We start from the raw sequence: 21,389 nt of genomic DNA, 5'->3' as shown, positions 1-21,389 counted from the left end.
CCCCACCAAGACTAGAGTGGCCACCAGTGCTACAGCTCTGGCCAAAGTTAAAGCAAAATGACAACAAAAAATATCACTCCTAAACCCAGGGAAACCAGTTCTGCTTCAGCAGCCTGACCTACCTTACCCAATAGCCACCTCCATACCCATTTTTTTTTCCTTCTTCTTCATTTGCAGTGACCTGACCTAACCACCTCTGAAGGAGAGAACTTTAAGTTGTCAGGGATGCATCTCTAGGTTGTGGTGAGTTGCCTGGTCTAATTGTTCTTCCATTAGGAAACCGGAATGCCAGATTATCCCACAGGCACCCAGGCTGGGGAAGGCAGTCATCGATCAGACCTGGCAAAAAAAAAAAAAAAAAAAAAGGAGGGGGGAGAGGGGAGAAGAAAGAAGAGTGCAGGAGAGGGAAGAGGCCCGACTGTGATCACCTTCACCTGCCCTGGGCCGGGCCTCAGTTTCAAAGATCCTGCGACCTTCAACTAGGGTTGAAGGGGGCAGGACGAAAGGGAGGGGGCACCCCTGAGTTACACAAGTGGCCTCCTTCTAGTAAGAGAACGAGTTCACCACCTCCCCAGAGGAACCTTACCATCCATCCACTCAGTATAACTGATGAGACAAACCGCAAGGAAAAAACTTCTGTAGCCCATATTTATGGTATTAATGAATAGTTTTAAAAAGATTTACACTTCTTATGATCAATATTCTGAGTTATTTCCCTCAAAGTATATAATTACAGTGTCTTCAGAGTTTTCATCATTGTTTGAGGTGGCAAAACCATTTGTAATTTTCATTAGCCAGTAAACATGTAATTAACATTCAGCACTGTGTTTAACTTAATTCCTGTTTAAGACAAGGACAAGAAGCAGCCCAAGAGCGTTAGTTCCATTTGTCAAGTCTGACATACATCTTACCATAACAGTTTCCTAAAATAAAAGATCCGTGTTTCCCCATTATTCTTCTCTTAAAACAAAACAAAACAAAAAATCCATTAGTTAAAACTGTATTAAACAGCAAGAGGCAGCATAGTTTATCCTAAATTTTTGCTAGTTATTGTATTCCTGCTTCCTTTATTCATCTTGGGGAGTGATGAAGGGAGGGGTGAATTAAGCATTCATTATACTAAGGCATGAAATGGGGAACCCCTCCCCCCAAAAAGAAATCATTTCCTCTTCAGGAAAGTTCTAGAATGGGCACCAGAAAGGGGAGGGAGGCACTGATCCACAGGGGAGAGGGAAAAATCACTTGGGGGGACTTGAGTTAGAAGTAGAAAATGAGGATTCCAGCAGATTCCTAGGAAAATATTGCCCTCCTGTTTCAAGTTCTATCTTTGATCCAGGGTGAGAGGAGCCTGTCTGCCAGTCTCCGAGGCTGCTGCTTTTTCCCCCTCCTCTCCCACCTCTATTTTTTTCCCAACTTGCTTTAGGATTAGCCTCCATCCCTCTCGACCCCAAACAGTGGAATTTTGGCTGTGCCTCCGGTCGTCTTGCTTTGCAATATCGCCTAGAGTTGTTGGCGGTTTTCTGCTAAGACTGAGCCATTTGCTCCAGCCTCCGACTAAACTCATTAAGTTGGGAGATTTTTTTCAATTGGACGGGTGTTTTTAAAGTCTCGTCTTTCCAGCCCCAAACAAGGTGTAACAACGCACTCTTCCTTCTAAGGAATGAGATGAGAGACAAGGATCACTCCAGACATCTCCTACCTACGGTTTGGGGGTTTTTTTCTTAAAGGCGAGGCTTGCATTCCTCAGCAGTTATGTACAAAGCTCCCTGAAACCTTGTCTCTCTAAAGTTAGTGTGCAGGGTTTTCCAAGGCTGGGAGCGCCTAATACATGGGGAAGCACTTCCTTGAGGTGGAAGATCTCTCCCTTCACCTTTCCTCTTTTTCCCTGCAGGCTAGTGCCTACTTTTTATCAGTTTGCACAATCGCTTAGATAAACACCGAGGAGGAGATTCTCTTTAATTATCAAAGACACATCTTTTCAGAGGGCCAACAAAGCGTTTATTTCACCCGCCAAACTAAAGGAGAGTTATTCCAGTTTAGAAGGAAGATGCAAGCGGTTTGGGACCTTGAACAAGGCAAATATGGTTTTGGTATGTTTACTTACAGTATTTTTTTCCTCTTTCTCTCTTTTCTCCTTGTGCTGTGTGGGGTTGGGGATGACTTGGGGCTTTTCAGAAAATCGGTTTGCTAATGTGTGTGAAATGCCTAGGACTGTGGTTTAAGGGGTTTGGGGAAGGGGGAACAGAGTCAATTCAGTGCATTGCCATATTTTATTACATGTGTGTGGTAGAAGTGATGGAAGGAGGAGAGGGGGAAAATACAATCGCAAAGCTGCCAAAATATGATTAAACCAAAGCATAAAGACTGCGGTGCCTTCCATCTCCTTGTCCTGTCTTCTCAAACTCATTTCTTTCTATAGAGCAAACTGAAAACCGGTCCTATGAGCCTGGTTTTCCAAGCAGCAGACGACTCGGTTTTCTATCAAAGGAGCTGCTAGGCTCGCACCAAGTATCAGAATTTACTGTTCGATTTGCTTCTGCGCTTCATTTTGCAACCTTGTGCTACTGACAGCCAGGCAGGCAGGGAAGGAGGGAGGAAAACCCTGCGGATCGCCCTCGGCCGCGGTTCGGGAAGGCGAGCGCTCGGTTAAGCTAAGAGGAGAATCGCAAGGAGAAGGGTACTCACCATCGGGCGGGGTGGTGGAGCTGACGTGCGGATTTCAGGCAAACGTTTACCTTTTTGCTGTCTATTGCAACCGCGCTGGGCAGACTTAAGAAGCAATTCTGTGCTCTGTCCAAAACGTTCAGAGAATGGTTCCTCATTTTTAAAAAGGCAGCGAGAGAGACGACAGAGACAGAGAAAGAAAAAAAGAGAGAGAGAGAGAGGAGGGGGTGAGGGGGACGCACATAAACCCAGTTCAAAAAAAAAAAAAAATCATCACCTCTTCACCAGTGACTCAGGAAATGCAGAGGCGGCGAGATCCGAGTACAGCCCAACCAAGCCAGAGCCAATTAATTTTAAATCCTGAAGAATTATTCAGATTAAAATGTACAGAAGTTTCATTCTCCTATGCCTACGTGAGCCCAAAGTCGTTTCCCTTTAAGAGCTCCTTTTCTTTTAAAGTTGAATTTTAGGCAGAGAGGACTCTTACACTAGGGGGCAGACAGATACTGTACTTGCTCCAATCTTAAGCAATTTTTTTCCCTCCCAGCATATGCTCTGATTTAGCACTGTAAATTTTTCAGAGGACCCAACTCTGACAGCCCCTGGTGATTTTCAAAGTACCACAAGCCAGTGGTTAAAAATTGCATTGACTTGGAAGTTCAGAGGGACACAATGGAAGCCCCTTTCCCTATTCATGGAGCTCCAGTGTGGTGGAAGAGAAAAACACACACGGACTAGATTGGGGGAAAGGAGGAATTCAATGAATCCTGGTGGACGGAACTGGTTTCTACTGAGTTCAGAGTTAAACTCCGAATGTGCTGGGGTCTGTATTCATATTGTGATTTAATCTGTAAAGAATTACAGGCCATTCGGTCACTTTCTGCAAGAAAATCATATGCCTGGATGTTTGGGTCCCCCCCCCCATATTAAGACAAATGTTTTTTCCAACTTTCACCAGCCAAATTAATGCTTGCCATTCCTCTCATTAAAATAAATTTACATTTGCAATAAAAGACTAGGCTGGGTTTTAAAAAGATAATAACAATATATCGATATTTATCTTTTAATCTGAGAACTTTATGATCTTAGAGTTAAGGCAAATAAGCATCTCTGAAGAGGACATTTTAAAATTTCCACATCCTTTTTCTTCTTAGCCGGCTATCTCTTCTTCCATGCAATAAAATTAATTACAATTCTTATGATTATCCCTGCTTTTAACCAGCATTGCCATAACTAAAGGGGTCCTAAAATACAGAGTGAAACTCCTTTGACTTCATGGTAGCCCTGTGTTCGTACATGTAACAGGCTCCAATCCTTTAGGAGAGATAGTTGGGAAATTCTTCATTTTCAATACAAGGCCATCAAAGTCTTCAAATCCCACCCCCCCCAAAAAAAATCTCCAAATGAAGATTTTTCTTCCTCAAAATCATCATCTCATATGTGTATAAAAAGTGATCTTGCTATGGAAGTGTCCACACTCAAGAGGCAAGATTAAAATTTCCCTATAATCAATTATTCTCATCTTCTATTAAATTGAGATGGGAATACACATTAGATTTCATATCTCAACCCCAGTCCCACTATATGACTGAGCTTGCCCCTAAACTTCTGATATTATAGCATTAGATAATTCCTCAAATCATAGAGTTGAAAGGGGGGGGGGGAATCCCCAAACCTTTCCCTCTGAAATGATTTCTTTTCCATATCTCTTATGCTCTTTAGGAGAAAGTTATATTGTGTCTCTAATCAGCCTGAAAATTTCAGCCTAGTTTCACTCTGTGGCAGTCTTATTACATACCATGTTTATGATAGTTCAGTGTCCATTATAAATTGGTATTTCTTAAATATTTAATTAATGTCAGCACCTGAAACCTTAGTGAAATATGTTATTTCAGCGAAGAAAGACAAGGCTAAGAGGTTTTCAAGGTTGTAGTTTAAAGGGAATTTTTGATTCTCTGAAAACCAGCTCCTTTCTGTTCACATCTGCACTTAATCCTTACCTCGATTTTTGCCAATATATGTAAAATACACTGAAACAAAGTGTAATCTAAACATGTCAATTACGTGTATGGTTTATTTTTTTAAAATATTTTCAGAATTTTTTGAGCTATCAAGGATGCTTTTCCGAAGTCATCAATTTACTCTTTATGGCATTCATTATTCCCTGGAGCTTAGCATCTTTTGTGCAAAATATTGTAATTGTTCATAAACCTGTTTGGCTTACAAGTTTACAGTTTTTCTTTGTGCAAAGTGTCTGATGGAAACATAATTTTCTTGTATAAATTTGGACTAATCACAATTCACTGACTGGTCATAATCAAATAGCAAGATTACTGCAATAGAGTATGTGGTCTGAGGTAGTGATTCTACATGTTTGATGTTTAAAACCAAACACCCTGGAATTCAAAAACACAACACTGTCAATGATTTTAGCACATTGAGTAGGAAGGCATAGGCTATGAAGTTGTTCTTTTTTGTAGTGATTCTCTTGAAGTAGAATATGGCTTGTATGTGGTTCTTGTGAGTTGTACTGCTATTTCCAATTTGGGGAAGAATTTCTGGGTGTGTTTTAATGACTATAAGAATGCTTAAAAGGAACTTGAAGAACAATGACGTTCGTACTCAACTGTTCTATAACCTAGAAGCATAGTAGCGGAAGTCTTTGTCTGTATACATTGACAAATGTGTATCTGATACATGTGCGCTTACATGTGTGTAGAGAGGGTGTGCACAGGGAAGGTTGAGCGGATGCCTCCGCCTGTCCATCAGCGGGCAGAATGGTCTTTTCCCTTTACCACGACTGGGTGTGTGGCAGGATGTTGGCTTGTGAGCTAGCTAAAATGAAAATAAAGTTGAGTGAAATTTATTTTAATTGCATCATGACAATAAGATGAACTCTACTTCTGCTTCTTAGCATCGGAGATGTTTTATTTGAGCAATTAAAATGTCAGGCCATAAACCTGTGAAATGTTAACTCTACAAGGAGGAGACGGACATTGAATGCCCCCCCCAAAAAAATAAACAAACAAAAATGAGCTATCAACCGAGCAAATGATCAGAGTTGATTAAGAGAAGGGGTTACCATCACCCGGATTTGACCAAATATTTCGTTTGGAAAATGACTGCAAGCTCAATTTGTGGCACCTTCCCATCTCCCCTCCCTGCCCCTCTAAAATGAAACCAGGGAACTTTTCCCTTTTCTTTGGCATCGTGGGCACCAAGATGCGCGGAGAGTTCCGGGCCGTGCGCAAGCGGTGGATATTGTGGCATTGCCAAGTTGAGCGAGGCAAGTCCTCTATTCCATCCAAAGCTTCTCGCGGAGCCTTTAAGAGGCGTCCTGTGTGCGCGCCGCGCTTCTCTCCCCGCCCGGGTGGAAACCTGGGGTTCGAGGTGCTGAGAGAGCGGGGGCCGCGCTCCCTGGGCCGGCGCGGGCCCATCCCCCGCTCGGCGGCAGGGGCGGCGCGGCCACCGGGTCCCCGCCCCCCTTCATCCCCCGCGCTCCTCGCGCAGCGATCCGGACACCGCTCGCGCTAGGACCGGGCTGCGCCCACGGCCGCCATGGCGGGGCCGCTGCGCTCCGGCCAATGACGGCGAGGGGGCGGCGCGCGCGCGCCTGGCCAGGCCAACCCCGGCTGCTGCCTTATAAGGCGCGCCGTCGCCATGGCAACGTGCGCTAAGTTGCAGCAGTCGTGTCAAAGTTCACTATATAGAGAGCTCAGTGAGCTGATCGCGGAGAAGCCACTTCTGCCAGCCCCGGCGCCTATAAATCGCATTCCCTCCCGCGCCCCCCTTTTTAGCATATTTGATCACTTTGATTCTCTGTTCTTTTCTCTCCGCGGTGTGTGTGTGCGTGCGCGCGTGTGTGTTTTCTTCTCCTCCTCCTCCTCTCCCCGAGTTGCTTCCTTTCTCTGGTTGCAGTACTGCCTTTTTTTCCCCTCTTTCATTCTTTCTCTCGGTCTTTTTCTCCCCCCTTTGCGCACGAAGGATGTGCTTCTAGGTGGTGATCTGCCCTCCTTTCTCTCTTTTATCATTTCTCCCCCGCCGCCGGCGAGTTGACTCTTTCCCTATGTGTGTGAGGCGGCGGCGGCAGCAGCAGCAGCAGCGGCTCCGGCGGCGGCAGCAGCGGCAGCAGCGACTTCACCGGCGGCGGCGGCGCTAGACGCGGCGGCTCCGGGCCCGACCCGGCGGCTTCGGCGGCGGCTCCGGCGGCGGCGGCGGCCCGGGCGGCCCGCAGGGAGCAGAGAGCGGCCTCCACCAAGCAACTGAGAGCAGCGGCCACCGGAGCAAGCGAGGCGCGCGCCGGGCGCCCGGGACAGGCGGCGGCGGCGGCCCAGCGCCAGGACGACGCCGCGCAGCGCCCGACGCGGACCACTTTCATGCTGATTCCCCCGGACCCGGGCAGTGCTCTGGCCACTCAGCGGGCCGCCGGCCTCCGCCCCGGCCTGCCTGGCTCCCTGGGCGCGCCCGCGCCCGGCGCCTCCGCTCTCCTAGTCCTCCAGATTTCGATGGCTTTCCTGAATGGCTGACTGTGGGCTGCCCTGGACTTGGCCCCCGGACAGTCGCCTCTCCTCCTCCTCCTCCTCCTCCTCCTTCTCTTCCTCCTCCTCCTCCTCCTTCTCCTCCTCCTCCTCCTCCTTCTCCTCCTCCTCCTCCTCCTCCTCCTCCTCCTCCTCCTCCTCCTCCTCCAACTCCTCGGCTGCACACCAGATCTGAGAGCGAGTGAGTGAACGAGAGAGGGAGGGAGAGAGTGAGAGCGAGCGAGATCTTTGGAGAGATTTTTTTTTTTTTTTTTTGCCTTCTACTTCTGTCTTGAAGCCAGACAATCGACTTGCAGCTCTCCCTCCCCTCCCTCTCTCTCCACGTTCTGCTCCCACTCGCTCTCTCCTGTACCATTCCCCTCCCCTCCCGACGGAAACCCCCCGAAACCAACAAAGCTGAGCCGAGGGAAACAAACAAAACAAACACACCGGGCCAGACAAGCAATCGACAAAACTTTGCAAAAGCAAAAACAAAAAAGGAAAAACTAACCAACCTCAACCAACTAGCCCTGAGCCACCCGGGGCGCCCTCCCGCGCCCTCTCGCACCCTCGCACACACAAAAGGCGGCGCGCCGGAGCCCGAGACCCGGGAGCCGCCGCCACCCCGCCGCCGCCCGCAGCCAGGGGAGCAGGAAGTCCGGACTCGGCCCCCATAGATATGGCAATGGTAGTCAGCACGTGGCGCGACCCCCAGGACGAGGTGCCCGGCTCCCAGGGCAGCCAGGCCTCGCAGGCGCCGCCCGTGCCCGGCCCGCCGCCTGGCGCCCCGCACACGCCACAGACGCCTGGCCAAGGGGGCCCGGCCAGCACACCGGCTCAGACAGCGGCTGGCGGCCAGGGCGGCCCTGGCGGCCCGGGCGGCGACAAACAGCAACAGCAGCAGCACATTGAGTGCGTGGTGTGCGGGGACAAGTCGAGCGGCAAGCACTACGGCCAGTTCACGTGCGAGGGCTGCAAGAGCTTCTTCAAGCGCAGCGTGCGGAGGAACCTGAGCTACACGTGCCGCGCCAACCGGAACTGTCCCATCGACCAGCACCACCGCAACCAGTGCCAGTACTGCCGCCTCAAAAAGTGCCTCAAAGTGGGCATGAGACGGGAAGGTATCGGCCTCTCATTTCTTCCCCCTTCACTCGGGGTCCCGGGGCCCTGGGTGCGTTTGATTAGCCTGCTCTGGGTAAGGACACAGAAGCCCCAAGCTCTTCTCTTCATATTGCAGTCGAAAGGGGTTTTATAACTAGAAGCGAGTTCTGCACTGGAACCCATACCCCTAAATCCGCATGCTTTGGCAGACTGATTTCCTTCTTTCTCTTCGCGCTGTTTTCATTTCCTTTGCATTGATTGCGAGTTCATTCGAGTTCACCCTTCTACAAGGGATGGGTTGTTGTTTGTTGTTTTAAAAGCCTGGTCTCTCCCTCTTTTCCTCTTTCTGTGTCCCCTTGTTTTTCCTGCATGTTCAACATATGTCCCTCCTCCCCACTCCTCTCCCTAGCCCCCACCCTCTCTAAAAAAAATCTGAGATTGTACTTTTGTACAGGAGGTTCAAATTACAAATGGCAATTTTATGCACTTCGCCGTATTAACGCTGCTGCCTGGGCAGAGCTCATGTGACCCTCCGTGGATTAACGTTCTGCTAAAAAAAAAAAAAATAGCTGTTTTCCTTTTTCCTTTCACTTTTGAAATGAGGAGAGCTCTATAGGGAGTAGGAAAGGGTGGTCGAGGGACCTTAGGCGGCTGCTTTCGCTCTGCGCGAGTTGGGTCTTTGTGATATAAAATTCGCCAAGCGCCGCGAGCAGTGCTCTACCAATGGCGCGCTCCGTGCGGGGCGCGGGCTCCGGGTTGGGGCGAGCCAACGCCGGGGTTTCTTTGTGTTTCTGCGAGAGCGACTCTCCCGGTCCGGAGTCGGATAACAGCCGGAGCCCGAGCCTCGCCGCCTTTCCCAGGCCCTCACGGGCCCTTCCCGGGCTCCGCCGGCGCCCGCAGCCAGCTCCCTGCCTCTCTCCGGCTTCCTCTTGCCGTAGTCGGCCTCTCTTCCCGACCTCTCCCTCCGTCTCTTTCTCCGTGTACACTGATTAGGCAAACGCCAGACCTCGACAATCTGCTCGTCTGTTACCGGGCTTCCCCGCCGGGCTGGGGCTGGGGCTGGGGCTGCAAGGTTTGTGGAGAGTGGATCCGGGGTGACCACAGGCCGTCTGGGGGTAAAAACCCTTGTGTCTTTTGCAAAAGCGTCTCACCCTCCCCCTAGACTCGCCCCTCCCGCTCCCTCTCCTCCAATCAATAAGAAATATCAGCTGTTTAGCAGTAAAGAAGAAAGATGCCCCCGGAATGCTACATCCCGCCCACAGCGCCAGGGACCCCAGGCAAAGTGGCCAATTCTGGGTATAGGCAGATCCGCCGGAGCGGGCCTGGGATGCAAGTGTGCAACTCTGACCTTTAGGGCTTCCCTGGGTGATGATTTGAGAGGAATGTTGCCAGGGCCCAACGACTCCCAGGATTGTGGCAGGCCTGCCTGGTTTTTTCATTGCTAGGGATCTGGGGCACTTGGGGGTCGGGCTGGGGCAAATCCTGCCGGGTTACACAGGCTGATAATTAACTGTGGAGTATCTCCTTTCCTCCCCGCAGCGGTGCAGAGGGGCAGGATGCCGCCCACCCAGCCGACCCACGGGCAGTTCGCACTGACCAACGGGGACCCCCTCAACTGCCACTCGTACCTGTCCGGATATATTTCTCTGCTGCTGCGCGCTGAGCCCTATCCCACGTCGCGCTTCGGCAGCCAGTGCATGCAGCCTAACAACATCATGGGCATCGAGAACATTTGCGAACTGGCCGCGCGGATGCTCTTCAGCGCCGTCGAGTGGGCCCGGAACATCCCCTTCTTCCCTGACCTGCAGATCACGGACCAGGTGGCCCTGCTTCGCCTCACCTGGAGCGAGCTGTTCGTGTTGAATGCAGCGCAGTGCTCCATGCCCCTCCACGTAGCCCCGCTTCTGGCCGCTGCTGGCCTGCACGCTTCACCCATGTCTGCTGACCGGGTGGTCGCCTTTATGGACCACATACGGATCTTCCAAGAGCAAGTGGAGAAGCTCAAGGCACTGCACGTCGATTCTGCCGAGTACAGCTGCCTCAAGGCCATAGTCCTGTTCACCTCAGGTAGGAAGAAGCCCTGTCCTCTCATGCTCAGAAAGTCCTAGTGCAGAATTAGGGCCTAGAGAACTTGGGAGTTACCAGGGCAAGCCCACCCTCCCCCCTCAAAAGGTCAAACTGTGGAATGTAACTCAAAGTGGGAACTTTGTATAGCTTTTGAGCACCACCAGACCTGGCCTGGCTAGAGAAGAAGAGTTGCTTGCACACAGGATGCTACAGATACAGTGTCCCCAAATGGGCTACAGGGTAGCCTCTCAGGCCTATTCCCCTCCTGCAGTGACCAGACTAGAATGCACTCCCTCTTTTTCCTCCCTGAGCTAAGGCCTTCTGGGCTAGTTGGCCCTCAGGGAATCTCCTCAAGTCCCTGGCTTTCTCTAGCACCCTAGCTGGGCCTCTAGGAGATGCCCCTGGGCACTGGATCAGAGATGGCATCATCCTGTAGGAGAAAGTTTGCCCCTGCAGGGGAGAAGTTTGCCTGCTAACTCAGTAGGAGTTTGAGCTTCAGGCAAATTCAACCTGAGGGCAGCAATTTTCAAAAATCATTTTCATTAAAATAATGCAGACTGCCAGGAGGAGAGAAGAGCTGTCATTAGGGGCAAGAAGAGGAAAGGGACCATCACAACTCCAGAATGTCTGCAGGGGGTTGAAGTATCTGGCCTCTTGTTTCCCCCGGCCCAGGCAAACACTTAAGGCAATTTCAGACAATCCCAAGTATATGCCAACTTAGGCTGGATATGAATGTTACTGATGATATAAAACCATCATTGACTGCATTATGAAATATAATTAGTTTGCATGTAGTCTAACCTGTGTGAGTAATAGATCTGATATTAATTAACTCTTGAGGCCAAATGATTTTTGAAAGTGCCTGACTTTCCATTTCTGGCCACACCTGAGCCTTTTGGCTGCCTCCAGGCTGAGTTCAGCATAGCCCAGGTGGGTGGAAATTACCCCCTCCCTTCACATTCTTGTACTAAGTTGTCAGTTGATTCCTTTGTCATGGCTGAGAGGGGAAAAGGGTTCCCGACTAAGAATAACAACATTTGGACATTTGCAGGACTTGGAACCTCATCACCAACTACAGTTTTTTAAGCTTGTAATTTGGGAACTAGAAGAGATGTATAGTTTGTGTGGCAAAAAGAGAGAGAGAGATCCTTATTGTTTCAAAGTCTGGGAGAACCAAGTCATTAGCAGAATCTATTGCAAGTTCTCCAGCCTCAACCCTCTTTTATACATTACTGCCTTTCACATAAAGTCTCCCCTGACAGCCACCCCAAATCCTGCCTTTGGAAGTCCTTAGGTAATCAATTAGAGGGCAGTATCTGGGCAGGGAACTGCTGAATTGAGAAGCTAGGATCTGGTTTATTTTTTCTCAGAAGCCTGTCAGATTAAGAACATTTACCTAATGCAGATGTCCAGGCAGGATAGTCCCCTGACCCAGGGCCACCTTCACTCACTTTCTATAACCTGACACCCATCCCATAGTCTCAGAAGGTGGGAATAGTTATTAATTTCTTGGTATCATTGTTAGTTCTTTGCCTTACCCTTGGTCTTTCAAGGGAAGAAATGCCTGATACTGTCGTAACAGTTTAATTTATTACTATTTGCAAAATGTGGAGGCCTGTGTGGAGAATGCAAATTGCCTCACAAAGAGATAAAGGTTCCTGTTATCTGATTCAGAGGGAGACACACAGTACTGATGTGGTGCTGAGAGAAGGAGTCCTAGACAAACAGCTTTTAATTTCTGACCACAGACACCTAGGCATTCTGTGGACATGCAGAGTAGTAGACACATTTGAGGAGGTTGCATGTGTTATGGTTCTAGTGGTAGAGATGGTGGCTGCTGTTTTCCAATATCTATTTTAATGATTCACAATATGCATGTGTTAACCCCAGTCTTGTCTGGGGAGCCCCAAAAGGTCAGGTCACAACCTGAACTGCCTTCACCAAGAAGCCTCTCATTTCAAAGGCACTTATTGTATTTTCACGTATCAGAAAAAGAAAAGTGTTTTCCTGAAGATAACAGGGAGGGGGTGCTTCTTAGAGGGATGTGGATTTAAAAAAAATAAATAAATAAAGGGGGTGGGGGAAAAGGGAGAAAGAAGAAAAGGGGGAAAAGAAACAGCTCAAATGAACAGAGAGATCACAGTTTGCATGGCTGCCCTTCAATAGACTAAACTGACAAGATCAGTTTTAAAGGGCCACTTAAATCAGTTTCAAAGACTGGAGAAAAATGAGTCGCCCTCTTTGGGGAGAATCTGAGGCTGGGTTGTGGACGCCATTACTTGAGGCTGGGCCAGGTTGTTGCCCCACTACCACTACTATATAATTATAAGCCAAACTATTATTTACAGAGGAAGAGGGGGAGGAGCGCTGGTAGTTTGGGTTTTGTCTGTTTTTCTGTCTGTGTACTGACTGGGTCCCGATATACCCAATGCATTTTGCTTGGGCCTTCCAGTAACCCAGCCTGAGGTCTTAGTCAGTGAAAGACATATAGTACACTAAGGTATGTTTTATTTTAAAGCAAACACTCTAAGACCATCTCATGCTTTCTCCGCACTCCTGTCACACATGCACACATATATACTCACCTACCCCCCAAATTTTCAGAGTATAGACATTTGCTCCAACTCCTATAGGGGCAGCTTGACATAGCACTGTACACACATCTCATGTGACCCATTTCAAACCTCTTAATCTGATGACTGAATTCCTCTTCTTCTTCTTCTTCTTCTTCTTCTTCTTTTTTTTTTTTTTTTTTAACTTTCTTCCAGATGCCTGTGGTCTCTCTGATGTAGCCCATGTGGAAAGTTTGCAGGAAAAGTCCCAGTGTGCTTTGGAAGAATATGTTAGGAGCCAGTACCCCAACCAGCCAACGCGATTTGGAAAGCTTTTGCTTCGCCTCCCTTCCCTCCGCACGGTCTCCTCCTCAGTCATAGAGCAATTGTTTTTCGTCCGTTTGGTAGGTAAAACCCCCATCGAAACCCTCATCCGGGATATGTTACTGTCCGGCAGCAGTTTTAACTGGCCATATATGGCAATTCAATAAATAAATAAATCAAAATAAGAAGGGGGAGTGAAACAGTGAAAGAAAAGGCAAAAGACTGGTTTGTTTGCTTAATTTCCTTCTGTTAAGAAAGGATATAAAAGGATGTTACAAGTTTGCTAAAAGAAGAGAGGGGAAGAATTTAATGGACTGTGAATTTCAAAAAAAAAAAAAAAAAAAGACTGTCAAATGAACTTTTACAGAATGCATTAAAAAAAAAACTCCTGTGTTGGTCAGAACAACTTGCTACTTATCATTTTTGTATAAAAAGGAAATTAGTCTTTTTCTTTTTTGGTAAAATTTTGAAAAAATATTGCTAAAAGTGCATTTAAGGAGATTGGGAGAAAATTAGCAGAATGGAGAAAGTCTTTTTTTTTTCCAAATTATTAATTGTCCTGTGTCTATGTACCTCTAGCTGTTCTTTTTTGTACTTTTCTGGTTCCAAACCAGTTTATTCTGTGGTTCTATAATAAGTTTTGATATAATCTTGGCTTCTTAAAAACTGTGTATCATTAAAATATATGTTCTGCAAGAATTAAAACTGAGTCCATGAAAATATCATAGGAAGACATAAAACTTTAAAAGCAACTTAAAGATGGAAACGCACTTACAAGTGGTGACCAAAAATTTTAGATGAAGTTGAGCACTCTAATTAGAGAACTGGAGGAACCACATACAACATTTAACTTCCCCTACCTTCCCCCCCCCCAAAAAAAAAAAAGACACCAAGACAAACCTAGGTTTTTAAAAATATTTTAAGAAAGAGAATGAACTGTGGAATTTATTGGCAGCCAAGGAATGTGTCCAAGACACATGCTGAGGTTTTGAATAAAAAGTGAACTTTTGTAATTTGAATTGGGTCCCCCGCTTAGTTCTTGAATTGTTATGAAAATCCTATATCTGTTTGTATATTTGCAAGCCCTTTGTATTATAATTGTTGATATTTTCCCTTTTTAAAAAATACCATTGAAATCAGCATGACAAAATAACACTGTTGGCACTTATAGGTAACGTGATTGATTCAGTATCTTAGAGTTTACAGTTTGTGTTTTAAAAAAACTGAAGGTTTTTTTTTAAGTGCAACATTTCTGTATACTGTAAAAGTTATAATAACTGAACTGTTTGGTCGAGTCTTTGTGTGTTATATTCCAAGGAAAATTGAAAGTATTCAGAAATTAAAATATTATTTGATATCTGAAACCTGTTTGGCTGTCCCCACTCACTGTCTTTCCATCGAGCAGAGCCCCTGTGAGCTTTTGCTCAGCGGGCTGGGGTCTCCATTTGTTTACTCCCCTCAGTTAGTTTACTCAAAGGTGGACTAGTGTATTTGCCTGTTTAATTTGGGTGTGGGGGGGAGCTAAAGTTAATGGTTTATCTATGGTTTAGGAAGTGCCACACTGATATAGTAAGCCACCTCCATTCACCTAATCCTCCTTTTAATTAAAAATGGATTTTCCAGGAAAAAAAAAAGGCCCTTATATTTGTCACACTTAAGTGCCTGCTTAGGGAAGGTATTGTGAAAAGTATTAGAAATCTTGAGATCAGTATCTATTTTATGATCAGAAAAAAATACTCTTTTGTACATTTCTGACAGTTACGCAAAAGATCGTTCAAGCAAGCTAATCACAGCATTGTAAATAGAGGGCAGTTGTTTGCAATGGGTTTTTGCTTAAGTAAGTGTGATTTTTAAAATATTCTGTGGTTCTCATCTAGCGTGGTTGTTGAGAGGATTTCAAAATCAGTGGTATAGTTTATAGTGCTGAAGCGTCTGTTTTTAATGTATATATGATAACTTGCAATTGGGCTGCCTCTCCCCTCCCCCTTTACCTTCAGTCTGTGAGAGCATGACCAGAGGTCAAGGGAATCTTTTCCAGTGGGTTATGTACATAAAAACACATCGACATTTGGACATTTCAGATTGTGTAGATACAATCTGTACTGCTCTTGGAATCCTTTGTCTTTAGAAGCCAAATTAAGAAAAAGAAGAGAAAGAAAGAAGGAAGAAAACTTTACAGGATGTGCTGATTTGGAAGTAGTAACTATTTGTTTCAGCCCCCGCCCCCTTCTCTTTTCCTGGTTTGGAAAAAGCTTAGTGTTTGGAGTTTGCAATTTGTTCTTATTTAGACTTTCCAAATTGCCCTTTTTCAATATATTTTACCATGCTGTGGTTTAATCTTAAAATTGGGGGTGGGGGCTGGTGAAGGAGGTTAAAGAAAAGAGATCATTTTGTAAAGTCTATTAAACTTTGATAGTCAGTTCTAGTCAATACATGCAGACCAGAAAAATCTGTCTGATTTGTGCATTTGAGCAGAGTTCTCCATCAGACCCTCATCTCCTTTCTATGTGTGTGTGTGTGTGTGTGTGTGTGTGTGTGTGTGTATATATATATATATATATATATACATACATACATATGTATGTATTCTTATTGCACAGTATCTCTGACCTTTAGATGGAGGTTATGTTGGTTGTTTATTTTCTCCTCTTGCAAGTGCTATCCATGTGAGTGTGTGAAGTTTTTCTAATAAGTAAAACACAGGCCCTTTTCCTTGTTTGTTTTGTGTTAGTTTATTGTAAACAGTCATTTGTTGTAAATTATTATTGGTATTAAATTATAATTTATGATTTTCAAAGCAAAAGACAGTCCCTGTTTTATTATGCTTTAAGCATGTGTTCTAGATGTTGAAAAAATCTCTTTAAGTTTCAGCAGTAAGCTTGGGGTCTTTAAGGTAGAAAAACAGGACTCAAAAATTTTCAACCGGTTAAAACAAAACCCCTTGTATACGTTTAGAGTGGCCGGAGGAGGATCTGTTTAGAGTCTTGAGTTCGGTTTAAGTTTATTGCATTTAAAGAAAGTTTTTCTTTTCACGCTGAGTTAGAACAAAAGATCTTTGCTGCGACTGAATTGGACAAAAGACGAGGGCTGGGACCCAGCGAATGCGTTCTGTGTGAAATTGACGAGATCTTTAAAAAAGCTGCTAAACATGGCGACTCTTTCCCTTTAAGTGTCTCTTTTTCCTTGCTGGCTTTTTTTTTTTTTTTTCTTCCTCCATCTGATCTGAGCTCGCTTTATTTCTTTTCCCAACCCCGCTCCCCCTCCTCCTCTTGGCGCTCGGGGGTGTGAGAGAACCCAGTTAGACGCGAAATGCAACAATAGTCCAAGGAGAGAGAGAGGGGCGATCGCTCCTTCTTGCCACTTTCAAACAAACCTGGGGAAAAACTGAGCAGGGGGGGCATTCTAGCCTGTTCGCTCGGCTCGCGGTGGCCCTGCCTTGGTCTTTCACGATTCGCGTTCTGTGGGTCGCCAGAGGCTGGGGCTGAAAGTTAGCGGGCGACGTCCGGGGCTGGTTCCGCGGAGACGGCTGGGTTAGCATCCGGCCGGCTGCAGGGCTGGGGGCCCGGAGTTGGCCGCAGCTGCAGGAAAGTGCCGGCCCCCCAGCCCCCGCCCCCACTTAACGTGCGGCAGAATTTCGCCAGCGCCCGGGGAAAGTCCGGGGTGCCGGGCGCGCGGAGCGGCACTCCTGGGATGTGCATTAAGCGGCGACAGGCAGGGGGCGGGGGCGGGGGGCGGTCAGGGAGAGCTCGAGCGTGTGAAACTCTGCCTTGAAGCTCGCTTTTGACTTGGTCCTATGAGCTGAGCCAACATGGCGTCTCCCATTGCACCGCGAGCGCCGGGCTGCCAGGCACGGCAGGGCCGGGTAATAGAAAACACATTGGTTACTAAAAAGAAAAGAAAAAAAAAGGGGGGGGGGGTTGGGGGGCGGTAAAGACCATTCCTTCTGCAGGCAGAAAATCTTCTTTTAAACTCTTGCTGGCAAGTGAGTGAGGTCCTCGATTATTCTGTAATTAAAGCAACAGAATTCCTAGGGAAAATATTGGTAAAGCAGAACCCTCCCTCTCTCTCTCTCTCTTTTTTTTTTTTTTTTGCCTCTTCCACCCTTTATATTCGGGAGAGTTGATTTCATGTCTCCTCTTTCTCCAGGAACCAAACTAGAAAAATAAACTCTGTATCTACAAATGATCTTAAATATTTGAATGGTATAGGGGGAGGGGGAGAAGCCAGTATTTACAGATCTCCGTCCGTTCTCGAGCTCATTAATGCAAGGGCTGCGCCCGGGTTTGCGCGGGCCGGAGCCCAGCTAGGGGGTGGGGGTGGGGGTGGGCTGCGAACCCCGCCGGACGTGGGCAGAACTTGCTGCTTGCGTGTCAAAGTTATAGGAAAGGTGGGTTTCCAGGCAGAGGTTTAACTAGAGAGTGATAGCGAACAGAAGTCGGGGGCTGATTCCGGGAGGGTGGTCTCAGGCCCAGGACATGCGTGAGCCCGCGTGGACTGCGCCTTTGGCAGGGGAGCGTCTGTACCGGAGAATCCTCTTTGTCAAATAGGTCTGTAAACGGTCAAGGGCGGCAGTGGGACAGACCTGACCTTCCAGAGACCAGTCTTCAGAGGTAGTAGATTGAGGCCGAGCCCCGCTCTCGGCCAAAGAGGGAATTGCCCCTTACTACCAATTCCACACCTACCGGGGCCTGAAAGGACCCAATCTCTCAGCCGCCTGGGAGGGGAGCAAGGTACTCTCTGAATTCCAGGCCTCGTCAAGATTTATTGAAGTTGGGTTTAAAAAACGTGCTTCAGATGATTTTTTCCCATTTTCTCAGATTTCAAAGGCTCCCTGCAGTGCGGCTGCCTAATTAATGGTGAAATTCAACTAAATCTAATTATGCAGTAATTTTAAAGCAGTTAGTGCTGGGCGTTGGTTTGTAATAGGACCCCAGTTTTTTAAAGTTTGCTTACTGCGTTGATTTAGGGGAAAGCTATCTTTTGTATGGTAAAGCAAGATGGGGAAATAGTTTTTCTGCATGAACTGGAGGATTGAGAACCCGTTCATTACCCCACCTCCTATTCTATCTCCTTTGCCTCCTCTCTCTCTTTTCTGTCCCAAGCTCCTATTAAAAACTGGGCGAGGTGCTCACCCAACAAGGAGACCTGATCAAAGAGGAAAGGGAGAATCCTTCATATGGTGACACAAAGGGCTTGGTAATATGTCCTCCTGGATACATCTGTAAATGCCCAAAAAAACGAGGAAGATACTCTCATCTCTAATAGAGAAGGGATTTCCTCTCCTTAACATCCATTGTCATTAAGGTGTAAAGCTGATTCTCGGAGTTATAAATCTTATCGTCCTTCTGATAACACACTTGTAATAAGTTAGCGTCCCATTCCAAGTGAATTGTAAAACTGCCTCATTTCATAAGGCATCTGTGTCATTAAAACTTTTTTTTTCTCCCCTTGGCGTCTTGCAGGTCTGGCCTTTAGGCTAGCGCTGAGGTTCCTGCCTGTTGGGCCTGTAGGGTAGGGCCGATGGGAAGAAAGGTGTGAGAGATGAGCTGCCTAGTTTAGCCTCTGGATCTTAGACTGGGGCCAGAGACCCCCAGGCAGATAGGGCCTAGGGGGGCGGTATCCCCCTTCTTCAATTCCCCCCAGTGGCCCCCTTGAAATGACGTTCCTTGAAAGAAACATGCTTGTGATTAGCTAAGCAAACACATCTGCTTTCGGAGTTGGGCCTTCGTTAATTAGCTGAACAAAGGGCCGTTTTGCTTTTTACCTTTTGCTGGGGGAGAGTGTGTTATTTCAGGAGTGTCGCGGGCCCTCCTCTTTTCAATTGCAGCCACGACGTTAATTTTATTGGGATTACTGATGGGAAATGAGGTGGCGCAGGCTTCCGAGAGGAAAAGCTTGATCATTACCCCCTTTGGAACTATATTTTTCCACCCAACCTCCTGCTCGCGAGGAGGTGGTGGGGGTGAACTGCGCAGCAAGTTCGGAGCAATTGGAATCAGGCTCGCGGTACGCTGATCTCGGGTGACAGAGCGTGTGTTGAAGCTGAACTCTATAATTTGCGCTTCTGTTCCTTTATTAGGCCTGGACAACGAACTAATGAGCTTTGGCCCAGTACAATGTCACTTGTATTTATTTTCTTATGGCAACTTTGAGATAGCGGAAGTGTTCCTTACCAAGAGCCAGGGAGGGCCCGGAGTCCAGCCGGCTACTGTCGGAGCCTGGGTGGGTGGCTGCATCCCAGGGGAGATAGGGCTAGTATAGAGCCCGCACAGAGCTGGCAAAGCCAGGGGATTGGGGCTCTCAGGGAGGCCCAGTCAGCCCTCAGGCCCAGCTTCCAAAGCATAAGGTCGAGGGGCATGGGACAAGTACAGAAAAAGTTCCCAGGCCAGATAGTCGCAAAGATGGCCTGGTTCTGTCCTTGCGCCAGGCAGAGAATGGATCCTCTAGCAGAGTTTGCCAGGCCAATGACCCTTCAGACTTAGCGAGAGTTCCCTGCCCCATGGCCTGAGTGTTTGCCTAATGCTGCAGGAGGTCTGGCCTAGCTGCGTGGCTAGGGGGGTACCGTGAGGTAGAGAAAATGCTTTAAATGGGACCGCGAAGGAAGTGCGGGGTCTCCCTTCCATCATCTTCCTAGTTTGCTCCAAAAAGTCGCAGTTGGAAAGACCTGATGTAAAGAGGAGTGGGGGTTGGGGACAGAAAGGGTCAGCGGAGGCCGTGCTGTCTGCCTTTTGCTTTGGCAGAAAGAATACAAGCCCCCTCCCCCCGCCAGATTTGAGGGAGGCAAAGGAAGGGAAACCCTGGAACTGAAAGGGGAATGGGTACTTTTCTCCACAGCCAGACTTCCCGGCTCTCGCCTTGCTCCCCACCAGGCAGCCCTTGCTAATAACGCCCAGGCTCTGTGCCCCAGCCCGCCCCATCTTTCCTCCTTTCATCCCTCTGCCTTACCACCTCCTCCCCATCTCTTCCTTCCTTCCTGCAAATGGGTGTTAACGTGGGTCTTTATGTTCTGTCTATAACTAGGATGTAATCACGCGCCCCATGCCTCTCTCTAAAAGCATTTAATAAATGTCTATTAAAGCGCTACAAATGTAAGATGAATTTAGTGGCGCGGCTGCCTCCCTGAATCCGAACAGTAATGATGGATTTATCAACAGGGATTCGCCTTCAGCACAGCGAGGGAGGTTTACTCAGCAAATATGTCGGCGAGCACCCACCCAAATACAATCATTTGACCTCCTGCAGGCGCTAGCCTCGGCGCCCTTTCCCGACACTGGGCCATCGGCCGGCCAGGACGACCAAAGGGGAAGTCTCCCTTTATCTCTTGGCTTCTCACCCAAACTTTGCCTCCTCTCGGCCAGTGATTTTCATCTCTCCAAGGGTGTGAGGGACCTAACCTTTGGTTTGGAGTTGGGGAGTGGGTGGTTGCGTCCCAGAGACATGGTTAAATGTAGACTGCCTTGGCTTTACCCGGAGACATAACTGGGCGCCCTCATGCCCCTCTTGTTTTTGAAGAGTTATTGATTGTTACTGAGTCTTCAAGAGGGCGCTTGAGTCATGGCTTTAACCAAATCTTAAGGCCTGAATTCCTCAATAGGCTGTGGCCAGCCTTCAGCACTCTTCTAAGGAAGACACCTCTAGGACAGAGGTGTCTTGTCTCCTGCCTTCAGAGAGGCTGGGTGTGCCCAGAGCTGGTGCCTTTCATGCCAGACCTTCTTGGGCTCCCTGCACTTCACGACGCCAAAGCAGAGGCAGCTTTTATCAGAGACTGGGGAGCAACCTCCAAGATGGGAGCATACCTTTCAAATCTTTTCCACTCAGCTGAGTTGGCTTCTCCCCCAACTACCCCTGCCGAGCCCACCCGGTCATTTTAAAGTTCTTCTGGCTGTGGATTTTTCAGAATTTAGTTTTGGACTGTGATCGTTAACTCGCACAGCCCATTGACCACCATTGCTTTCTTTTTGTCTTTTATCTTTCTCTTTTTTCGAGGGGGAGTAAAGTGCTGGCCTGTTCCATCAAGCCCGGTTCGCATTTGCTTTGGCCTCTGATTTCTCTTTCTTCTTTGGAAATTTCATTGAGATGTCTCTGTACTTCGCTTGTCAGTTATCTTTGTTCCTTTTAAATAAAGGGCTTTTAAATGGACTTATTGCTCCCAGCGTGGGTTCCT

At 47.6% G+C, this 21,389-nt stretch overlaps 1 protein-coding gene and 1 long non-coding RNA gene across 5 annotated transcripts in view; one reads left to right on the top strand and one right to left on the bottom strand.

Annotated features, from left to right (window-relative positions):
- Positions 1 to 2,928, bottom strand: part of LOC124087445 (uncharacterized) — a 69,024-nt gene extending 66,096 nt beyond the window's left edge. The window contains exon 1 of the long non-coding RNA XR_009226110.1: positions 2,686 to 2,928. This is a non-coding gene — a long non-coding RNA (uncharacterized LOC124087445). The remainder of the gene's footprint in view (positions 1 to 2,685) is intronic.
- Nr2f2 (nuclear receptor subfamily 2 group F member 2) lies at positions 1,225 to 14,589 on the top strand. 4 transcript variants are annotated; one of them, XM_046436336.2, is made up of 4 exons: positions 1,225 to 1,337; positions 1,892 to 2,090; positions 9,822 to 10,349; positions 13,118 to 14,589. In XM_046436336.2, exons 2-4 carry the CDS (start codon positions 2,048 to 2,050, stop codon positions 13,390 to 13,392), a joined length of 846 nt encoding a protein of 281 aa, XP_046292292.1. In that variant the 5' UTR covers positions 1,225 to 1,337; positions 1,892 to 2,047; the 3' UTR covers positions 13,393 to 14,589. The 4 variants fall into 4 exon arrangements, with proteins under 4 accessions (XP_046292292.1, XP_046292283.1, XP_046292275.1 ...); XM_046436327.2 differs by lacking the exon at positions 1,225 to 1,337 and having other exon boundaries at positions 1,367 to 2,090; XM_046436319.2 differs by lacking the exons at positions 1,225 to 1,337; positions 1,892 to 2,090 and adding an exon at positions 7,190 to 8,302.
- Positions 14,590 to 21,389: the final 6,800 nt, after the last annotated feature.

The sequence above is a fragment of the Marmota monax genome, unplaced genomic scaffold (genome assembly GCF_021218885.2).
Source record: "Marmota monax isolate L192 unplaced genomic scaffold, Marmota_monax_Labrador192_F-V1.1 WCK01_AAM20220418_F8-fsc00005, whole genome shotgun sequence".
NCBI classification, from domain to species: Eukaryota; Metazoa; Chordata; class Mammalia; order Rodentia; family Sciuridae; genus Marmota; species Marmota monax.
The sequence above is the reverse complement of the archived record's forward strand: the minus strand, read 5'-3'. Positions and strand labels throughout refer to the sequence as shown.